Source organism: Megascapheus bottae, chromosome 1, assembly GCF_031878675.1.
Source record: "Megascapheus bottae isolate mThoBot1 chromosome 1, mThoBot2.hap1, whole genome shotgun sequence".
NCBI lineage: Eukaryota > Metazoa > Chordata > Mammalia > Rodentia > Geomyidae > Megascapheus > Megascapheus bottae.
Genome location: NC_143509.1, coordinates 8548857 through 8559966, shown reverse-complemented (window position 1 = coordinate 8559966; position 11110 = coordinate 8548857). Strand labels below are relative to the sequence as shown.

The 11110-nt window shown below is 41.5% G+C and overlaps 1 protein-coding gene across 1 annotated transcript; it reads right to left on the bottom strand.

Annotated features, from left to right (window-relative positions):
* Window positions 1-1892: 1892 nt before the first annotated feature.
* Window positions 1893-2735, bottom strand: LOC150068298 (olfactory receptor 7E24-like). The gene has a single exon (XM_090319117.1). The coding sequence runs from the start codon at window positions 2733-2735 to the stop codon at window positions 1893-1895; it is 843 nt and encodes a 280-aa protein (XP_090175243.1).
* Between the last annotated feature and the right edge of the window lie 8375 nt (window positions 2736-11110).

Below are 11110 nucleotides of genomic sequence, written 5' to 3'. Positions count from 1 at the left end.
CAGTCCCTCTTGAGGAGGGATGGAGAAAAGCACACCTCAACCAGTCCAAGCTGCGAGAGGAGAGGGCCCACTGTCCTCCCGCACTCAGCCTTGCTTCTCCGGAGCACGAACACAAACGCCACGCAGCTTCATCAAGGCAGGAATCTCTCTAAAACTCCCCTCCTTATATTGGGTGTGGGAGCCTATCAGCACAACAGATGGGCAGGATAAAGAGGTCTACTTGTTTACCCCTACTACAGGTCTCAGCAGAAAGTTATTAGAATGTAAGTAAAGTTTGCTTGATGAAGTTTGGAGCTCCGGGATTGGGTGTGTAAATATTTAGGATCGTTATATCTTCCTGGAGGAAAGATACCTTTAGTAGTATGTAGTAACCTTCTTTGTCTTTTCTTACTAATTTTGGTTTGAAGTCTATTCTATGCTGCTGTCAGAAAGAATGACATCGCCCCATTGGTTAGGAAATGGAAAGACTTAGAAAAAATCATATTAAGTGAAGTAAGCCAGACTCAAAGGAACTTAGGCTCAGTGGTTTCCCTCATTTGTCATAATCAGTAGAAACCTTGGGCTCTACTAGCAGAGATTTGCAATAGAGCAAAATCTTGATGCATAAGGCCATATAATGTGAAGCTAATTGAAAGGACCTCCAGGATATTGAAACAAAAGCCATATAATGAATGATTGTTGTCCTTAATGTACTATGTTGTCTTTCATCTCCTTTGCTGTCCCTTGGTTATCTCATATTGGTATAGTATCTCACTTTGTTATCTGATATATTGAATTTATTTGTATTTGGATATTTGAAACTTGATAGGGAAGGGGGGAAAACCAAGACAGGTGGCGGGTGTGAGGGTGGAGGGAAATTGGTACCAAAACATGTGAAACGGTATCAATGTATGCACATTCTATCTGGCAAATATCATGTAACCCTTTTACTAATTACAATAAAAAATATAAAAAAATAAAGATACACATGCACAAACACACACACACAAAAACACACACACACACACACACACAAACCCAGAAGTGCAGTTATGCATCAAGTAGTAGAAGAATAGGCCTGAGCAAAAAAGCTCAGGGACAGTGTCCAGACCCTGAATTCAAGCACCAGCACTGCTTCAAACAAACTAACAAAAAAACAAGGAAACCTCAAAAATAACACCCATCTTACTTTTGTTAGTCAGGATCTAGAGGCTCATCCCTGAAATCTGGGCATTTGGCTGGTCCTGTTCTTTAACAAGCACTAGATCCTAGCTGGTGGGGTGGCTCAAGCCAGTAATCCTAGCTACTCAAGTGGATCTGTGGATTAAGGTCCAAAACCAGCCTGGGCACGAAAGGACTTGAGACTTTTATCTCAAAATTACCTCTAGAAAATGTCAAGTGGGGCTTTGGTCAAAGGTGGGCTTGGACTTGATCTAAACAGCTCAGGGAAGGCACTCACGCTGAGTTCATCCCCTTGAACCACCAAAAAATCCCTGGAACCTATGTATAAAATAACTAAAAACAACGTATTGGTCATAAATCATTTGCCAAGAAATGAGAAAGCTCCAAGTTCAAACACGAGTGCTACCAAAACCAAAATAATCTCTTTTACACGACTATTTTTGAGGATAAATATCGATGACAGAAACTTCATATCTAAACCACTGTAAAATTCAGATGGACTATCATTTTCAGGCATGTGTCATCTTTGCAAACTAAAATTTTATGCATTTAAATCATTTGAATTCTGACGATTAATATCCTTGACATGGCCAGCAATTTTCTCTAGTGCTCCTGTGTCATCAATTATATTGATGAAACCAGACAAATACAAAGAATGTGCACAGACAGGGATGTACAGTAATTTCGGTTAAATTTTCTTCCAATGCAAAACCATATTAGAGATGGATTTCCTACCTCCTGGTGTCAGCTCCTCGTTTGAAGAACCTGATCAGGACACTTTTGAGGTCCCTGTTCCTCAAGCTGTAGATGAAGGGGTTCAGGAAAGGAGTGATCACTGTGTACATCACTGAGGACACAGCACTGCCCCTGGAAGAATGTGCCACAGCTGATTCAACATAAACACCCAGTGCTGTCCTAAAGAATAAACACATCACTGACAGGTGAGAGCCACAGGTGGAGAAGGCTTTGTACTTCCCTCCTGATGATGGAATTCTCAGCACCGAAGAAATAATTTTATCGTAAGGGAGAAGGATTCCAAAGATTGTAGGAAATCCATAAATGATAGCAACAACATATTTGAAGACATCATTTGAGAGTGGGTCTCTACAGGAAAGATCCAGGATTTGAGAAGGGTCACAGAAGAAATTTGGGATTTCCAATTCCTTGAAATCGGTCATCCTCAATGCCATCCACACGTGCAGCTCTCCTTCCAAGAAGCTGACAACAAGAGACAGCAGAACCAAGGAGACACAGAGACGAGGGTTTATGAGGAGAGGGTAATTCAGGGGGTGACAGATGGCCACAAAGCAGTCATAGGCCATCACAGTTAGAAGCATAACATCCATGCGGCAAAAAAAGATGAAGAGGCGCATCTGTGTGAGGCAGCCTACACAGGAGATGGCTCTGCTGTGACTCTGCAGGTTCACTAGCATCTTGGGCACGGTGGTGGGGATGAAGCAGATGTCATCTAAATAGAAGATGGAGAGGAAGAAGTACATGGGGGTGTGGAGGTGGGGGTCAGAGCTGACAGCCAGGATGATGAGCAGATTTCCCATCACAGTGATCAGGTACATGGACAGGAATAGCCAAAAGAGCACTGATTGTAATTTTGTATCCTCTGAGATTTTCAGGAGAAGGAAATCTGTAACATGGGTTAGATTTTGTGCTTCTTTATCACCTGGACATCTGCTCAAAAGCAAAAATGTCTTGATATAAAGGAAAACAAATATCCAGGTATTTTCAGCTCTAAATATTTGAAACTGAAGTATTGACAAGTTTGAACCATGTACCACATATGAAGTACACTATTTTATGGTTTGTGAACTGTGGCAATGACTTACTTCTACAATTTTCTCACTCTGTGATGCCTATTCCTGTCTTTTGGGTACAAGTATGCCCAGTGACACACAGCTCTGTTGGAAAGCCAAGAACATAAATGCTGGCTAGAGAAAGATCACCTGACAGTACAGCCCACCCTTTTGTAGTGTGGGGGAGCAGGTTCCAGGGCAGCAGAAGTGATCTAAGAGTTTTACATGTTAATGATGCATATCTCTGACTAGGGGCCTATTTTTTGGAGCCAGAGCCCTGCCCTAGGTTCTTGGAAGGCCATCCACTCACAGGGTGGGAGAGTGGGATTTTATGTGTAGACTGAGATTCTGGGTTGTAAACTGGGCTGGCGGATTTCAGGAAGATTCCCCTGGGGGAAGGGCCAGCAGTAGTTCAAGCCCCTAGAACGATGTTGAGTTAGGAGAGCAAAACAGTTTCCCATCCATTAGTGCAGTGACTATTTTTATCCCACTGAAAAGAAAATCCAATCCCATGGATAATCACTCCTTATTCATCACTATTCTTTCAACAGGCAGGCAGGAATCTACTTCTGATTCCTCTGGACTTGCCTCTTCTGGTATTATGGCATTTACAGGGAAATGGGCAGGCCTGGAAATGTGGTATTGAGTGAAATAAGTCAGGCTCAGAGAAACAAAAGGTATTTGTCCTTCTCTAAACCATAGAAATTAAATCTCAATTTTCAGGATCTATGAATACACATTGGGTCATGTGGATCAATGCACACACAAACTGAGTAAAGTGTGGCAGAAAAGGATTCTGATGGAACAACTCCTCTGTATAGTTTAACCACATGAATAGGAGGAAGCTGAAACAGCCTGCTCCTTAAAAATATACAGTGTTCCAGGGGCAGGTGGCTCACACTTCTAATCCTAACTATTCCAGAGGCTGAGGTCTGAGATTCACAGGTGGAAGCCAATCTTTGGCAGGGAATTCTGAGAAACCCTTGTTTTCAATTAACTAGCAAAAAGCAGGAAGTTAGGAGGAGGCAAAATGAAAGGACCTCCCGGAACTTATGAAAGTGGTTTGAACCATATATATGCTGCTACATTTGTTGACCCACAAATGAGAATGGAAAAGCAGAGTAGCTATAGAATTCTCCATTACATATACTGGTACCCCTAACTTTCAACCCCTACCTGCAAATTCACTGACATACACTTTCCAGACTTCTTGTGTGTAAGGTTTTACAAGAGCATCCTCCCCACCTGTGATGCCCAAACCATCCTACCTGTCTTCATGCTGCAGTGAAGAAACCCCTTCACCACCCATCCCACCCCACTCTACTGTTTAAGCTGCTTCCCTCTTCAGCTATGGCCCAGGTAGACAGATCTGAGCACCCCAGATCTGGTGCCCAGCATAAGTCCAGCCTCTGTCCTCAGGAAAGTGATGAAGACACAGAAGGAACAGAGACGGTGTTGATGAGGAGATAGATATAGGACCAGTGTCCTGGAGACAGGAAAGGGATGGTTTATCCTTGGGCTCTACATGGCCTTGAAGGATTAATACCCACAGGTCACAATTAACCAAACTGTGTGTATTAATAAGTCCAGTCTCTGGACATTTCCAACACAGGGATGGCAGAATCATGAAGACAATACATGACATGTGGCCAGGAGTGTGGCCTAGAGTACTGTCCTCACCTATTATGCACAGAGCCCTACATTCGATTCCCTTGAAACTCATAAAGAGAAAAAAAAACACAAGTTGTGCTGTGACTCAAGTGGAAGAATAGTGTCATTGAGAAAAATGTGTTCAAGGACAATGCCCAGGCCCTGAGCTCAAGACCCTTGACTAGCAAAAAAAAGAATACGATTTTTAAAAAATATTTTTATTGTATTTAATAAAAGGGTTACATGATATTTGCCAAATAGAAGGTGCATTAATTCACATACATTGATACCTTTCCACATGTCTTGGTCCCCATTGCCCTCCCCCCAACCGCCCTCTTGCCTTTCCCCCCTTCCCTGTCTAATTTCAAGTAAACAAATACAAATGTATCCAATATATCAGATAACAAAGTGCGATATTGTGACAATATGAGATAAAAAAGGAACAGCAAAAAAGATGAGAGATAACAGCACCTTAAGGACAGCAATCATTCGTTATATGGCTTTTGTTTCAATATCATACTATTCATACTATATGGCCTTATGTATCAAGTTTTTGCTCTAGTGCAAATCTTTGCTATTAGAGCCCAAGGTTTCTACTGGTTATGATGAATGAGGGAAATCATTGAGCCTAAGCTCCTTTGAGTCTGGCTTACTTCACTTAATATGATGTTTTCTAAGTCTTTCCATTTCCTAACAAATGGGGCGATACCGTTCTTTCTGACAGCAGCATAGAATTCCATTGTGTACAAATACCACATCTTGTGGATCCATTCAGCAACTGAGGGACATATAGGTTGGTTCCATATCTTTGCTATGGTGAATAAAGCTGCAATGAACACTGATGTGCTAGTGGATTTAGAATGCCATAGTTTCTGGATAGTTGGGTAAATGCCAAGTAGTGGAATTGCTGGGTCATAGGGGAGCTCTATGTTTAGACTTTTGAGGCACTGCCATGTGCTTAAAATAGTGGATGAATGAGTTTGCACTCCCACCAACAGTGTAGTAGTGATCCCTCCTGGCCACATCCCATCCAGCATTTGTTGTTATTAGTTTTCATGATCCTGGCCATTCTAACTGGAGTGAGGTGGAATCTTAGAGTTGTTTTGATTTGCATTTCTTTTATGACCAGAGATGTTGAGCATTTGTTCATGTGTCATTTTTGTTTCTTGTTCAGAGAAGACTCTCTTTAAGTCTTTGGCCCATTTTTAATGGGATGGTTGTTACTTTGGAGATTAGTTTTGGAGTGATTCAATTTTTTGAGCTATTCATATATTTTAGATATGACACATTTGTCTGTTGTATGGTTGGTGAAGATCTTCTCCCACTCTGTAGGCTTCCTAAATAGTTTACTAGCTATGTCCTTTGCTCTACAGTTTAATTCAGCCCCACTTATCCAGGCTTTCTCTGATTTGTTGTGATTCTTGATCTTTGTTAAGAAAGTTTAGACCTGTGCCAAGGAGGCCTAGTGTAGCTCCTACGCCTTCTTGTAAAGTTTTTAGTGTGTCAGCTTTTACCTCCAGGACTTGATCTATTTGGAATTAATTCTAGTGCAGGGTGACAAAGAAGGATCCATCTTTAGTTTTCTGCGGGTGTTTAACCAGTTCTGCCAGCACAACATGTTGAAGAGGCTGTCTTTCTTCCATTCTATTTTTTTGGCTCCCTTGTCAAAGATTAGGTGGCCATAGGTCTGTGGTTTAATATCTGGGTCCTCAGTTCTATTCCATTGGTCTTCAGGCCTGTTCCTGTGCCAGTACCAAGCTGTTTTGATAATTATGGCCCTCTAATAGAGTCTAAAGTTTGGAATTGAAATTCCTCCAGTGCTGTTCTTTCTGCTAAGAAGTGTTTTTGCTATACGGGGTCTTTTATTATTCCATATGAAATTTTGGATTGCATCTTCTATTTCTTTAAAGAATGACATTGTGATACTGATGGGTATTGAGTTGAATTTGTAGATAGCCCTTGGCAAGATTTTCATTTTCACGATGTTGATTCTTCCAATCCAGGAGCATGGGAGGTTTTAAAATACCCACACTGAACCAAGAAGAACTGACCCAACTAAATACGCCTATTTCAAGCTCTGAAATAGAAATGGCAATTAGAGAACTTCCACCTAAGAAAAACCCAGGGCCAGATGGATTCCTAGTGGAATTCTATAAGGTCTTCAAAGCAGAGCTCACACCAATACTCCTCAAGCTCTTCAACGAAATTGGAAATGAAGGTTCCTTACCAAACTCATTCTATGAAGCCAGTATATCCCTCATCCCCAAACCAGACAGAGATTCATCAAAGAAAGAGAACTATAGACCTATTTCTTTGATGAACATCGATGCAAAACTTCTCAACAAAATACTGGCCAACAGTCTACAACAACTCATCAAAAAAATTATACACTATGATCAAACTGGATTCATCACAGGGATGCAAAGCTGGTTCAACATACGCAAAACAATTTATATAATTCAACACATCAAGAGGAGCAAGGAAAAAAATCACATGATTGTCTCAATAGATGTGGAAAGTCATTTGACAAGATCCAACACCCCTTTATGTTAAAACCTCTGGAGATACTAGAAATCAATGGAACATTACTTAATTTAATAAAGGCTGTTTATGACAAACCCACTGCTAGTATTACACTTAATGGTGAAAATGTAAAGCCATTCCCTCTCAAATCAGGAAGGAGACAAGGATGCCCACTCTCTCCACTCCTCTTTAACATAGTAGTAGAATTCCTAGCCAATGCAATAAGGCAAGAAGCAAGCATAAAGGGGATCCAAATAGGGAAAGAGGATGTAAAAGGATTCCTCTTTTCTGATGACATGATTCTGTATTTAAAGAATCCTATAGACTCTACTTCTAAGCTCCTTGAGCTGATTCTAAACTTTGGAAAGGTAGCAGGCTATAAAATTAACCCTCAAAAATCAACTGCGTTCCTTTACACCAACAATAAGAGGAACGAGGCAACAATCAGAAAAGCAACTCCTTTTGCAATAGCCACAAAGAAAATAAAGTTCCTAGGTATTAGCTTAACTAAGAATGTAAAGGATGTTTTTGATGAAAACTTTAAAACCCTGAAAAAGGAAATTAATGCAGAACTAAGAATAGGATTTTAAGTAGTTGTGCACTGGTTTCTTCATTACCATATTAATATTAATTTGTTGTACCAAGAGGTTACATTTAAACGTATCAGTTTATGAGTACAATATATTTTGGTTGTTGACACCCTTTCTGTCTCCCCAACTGTTCCAGCTTCAACAATATCTTCAATATTCTATTCTTTAAAAAGATAAACATTTGAATTACATTAAAGTAATTGTCCAAGGAGTTTTCACTCAATAAAACAGTTGATGAACACAATGCATCTTGATCTTTATCAACACTTTCATTCTCCTTCATTCTACCCAAACTCCCCTCCCTTAAATTGTCTTCATTTTGAAGGGTATGTATAAAATCTTTAACAACATTTCTCCCCTTCTGTCTTCATTCTTCTACCATCCTCTGTCCTACCCTCTAGATTTCCATTACCCCATTATCTGATACTCAGAAACATAATGATAAATTCTTCATTATGTAGAAATAAATAGGGGTTTTCTTAAGACATATGTCACGGTCCTTCTACTATAATATGAATATGTGCTCTCAAATTTGACCTTAATATGGGGGAGAAGTCAAAGCTTTGTGTTGTATGATTTCTCGCAGTGAAATGGAAAGAAGCAGATGGATCATTAAAAAGTTAAAGGCCGGGAGTTTGGCCTAGTGTTTAAAGTGCTTGCCTAGCATGCATGAAGACCCTGGTTCGATTCCTCGGTACCACATATGTAGAAAAAAGCTGGAAGTGGTGCTGAGGCTCAAGTGGTAGAGCTCTAGCCTCGAGAAAGTCCAAGGACAGTGCTCAGGCCCTGAGCTCAAGCCCAGGCCTGGCAAAAAAAAAAGTTAAGAGCAAGGAGAGAGTGAAGGCACGAGTAGAGGAAGGTGACATTTTTGGAAAAGTGATATTGATGGAGATATATTATATTCAAAAACTGCTTTGGTAACTGTCAAATCCTTAGTACAACTACTACTACTACTACTACTAATAATAATAATAACAATAATAATAATAAGGATAAAAGAACTTGTCAGTGGCGGAAGATGGTGGCGGTTCAGTGTGAGCTTTTCTGTGCTCTCTCCAAGATACCTGGTCTAGAATCATAGGTGAAAGTTCATACCCAAAAGATCATCATTAAGTAAGCTTTAGCACCACAGCGATCTCAGGCAGAGGGGAAAAAGGCAGAAAACTGAAGCAAAAAGACAGTGTGGAGCGCTGCCAGCTGCTCAGAGCCAGCACGGAGAGAAAGCCTTTCTACTTAACCTGAGCACACAGCTCTTCTTGGCAGCACAGACCAGTGCCAGACAGAGCCAGACAGAGCCTGCGAAAGCCCACAGCCATCACCCAGCCGTGTCACGGAACTACCAGCTTCATGGAACCAGTGAGGAGCACAGAGAATATCTATATATTTTCTATAAACCTATGCTAGCCATTTATATTTTTATACTTCTATTCATTTGTATTTTTATACTTGTGTTTCCTTAACTTGCCTTTCTGCTTTTGTCTATCTGCTTGCTAAAACCCTGAGAAATGCAACTGCTGTCCTTGTGGCTAATCTACAAACACCCATTTGTCCTTGGTTCCCAGACTGAGCTACACTGTAGTAAGGAGTATACACATTCCAAGCCGGGAGCTAGAGATAGTAGCCATCTGGTACCTACAAGGTCGGACTTTCGAGGGCCAGCAAACTAGTGCAAATGTCAACCAATCACAAGTCCATTACCATGGAGATCCCCATCGACTCATATCTGGCATAAAACCATCCTCTTAAAATGACAGCCAGCTAGACTGACTAATGATTAGCCATGACCCCTTTCCTGCTTTGTATTGCACCAATCATTTAATGGAATTATAGTATAAATTTCCCACGTGGTGTATTTATTTCTTGCTATTACTTGCTGGGGCCTTCCCCCTACCTAAAAATGTATAAAAGGGGCTGTAATCTTGTGCTCAGGGGCTCTGGTTTGCACTCGACTGTCAGTGCGCAGAGACCCGTGCTCGGGCTCGTCAATAAACAACTCATTGCAATTTGCATTGACCTTTGGTCTCTGGCTAAGGGGGGGGGCTTCACATTTCTCTGCACAACACCAGAAAACCCATCAATTTTTCCATAGAAAGACATTGGGAAGGGATCCTCTTCTCCACCAGCCTAGAGCAGCGCCATCGTGACTGCTGGCAAAGACCCAGCCAAAACAACTGTAGTCTGAGAAGTGGTGCTGGCAGCGCCACCATTCAAAAGGGCAAATGTATTCCCAGAGGCAGCTTGGCTGGTGCTCTGCCACTTGAGTCACAGTACCACTTCTGGATTTTTCTGTGTACATGATGTCAGGGAATCAAAGATAGAGCTCTGTGCATGCTACGTGAGCACGCTACCCTAGGCCACACTCCCAGCCATGAGGCATGGAAATTTTTTATGATTCTGTCATGGCTCTGTTTGAAATGTCCAGACACTTGGCCTGTTAATACACACAGGTTGGTTAATTGTGACCTGTGGGTATTAATCCTCCAAGGCCATATATAAGGCAAGGATTAGCCTTCCCTCCCCTGTCTCCAGGACACTGGTCCTATATCTGTCTTCTCATCACCACCATCTCTGCTCCTTCTGTGTCTTCATCTCTTTCCTGAGGTCAGAGGCTGGATTTGTGCTGGGCACCAGATCTGGGGTCCTCAAATCTGTCTACCTGGGCCATAGCTGAAGAGAGAAGCAGCTAAGCAACTGAGTGGGGCAGGATGGGTGGTGAAGGACTTGGAGACAAAGTGTTTGTCCTTATTGAATTTGCAGTTAGGGGTTGAAGGTTAGGGGTACCAGTATATGTAATGGAGAATTCTTTACCTACTGTGCTTTTCATTTTCATTTGTGGCTCACCAAATGTAGCAGGATATAAATGGTTCAAACCAGGTTCCAAAGTTCTCCTAAAGGCTCTCTGAAAGGAAGAGAGAGAGGAGGAAGAAGAAGAGGAGAAAAAGGAGAAATAGGAGGAGGAGGAAAAAAAGGAGGAGAATGAGTAGGAAGACTGTGATGATGGTGAAAATGACAAGAGGACATTCCATCAATGAAACTTTTGGCAGAATGCCCTGTGTTCTTCTCAGAGCTCTGGATTTTAGGTCATTCATTCTCATTTCATATCATTCACCTTCGGTAGTGTGTGCATGTGTGGGCGTTCACACACACACACACACACACACACACACACACACACACACGTGGGTTCTGTGGCTTGAAGAGAGGTCATGTGTGCAGTCCCTGAGGTTCTTGCTCAAAGCTACAGCTCCACTTCCTGCTTTTATTCCTTCCTTTGTAATTGTAATTAATAGAAAAGTTACCGTTATATTTGCCAGATAGAAAGTGCATTATTTCCCAAACACTGATACCCTTTCTCATGTTTTTGTGCCCTTTTGCCTC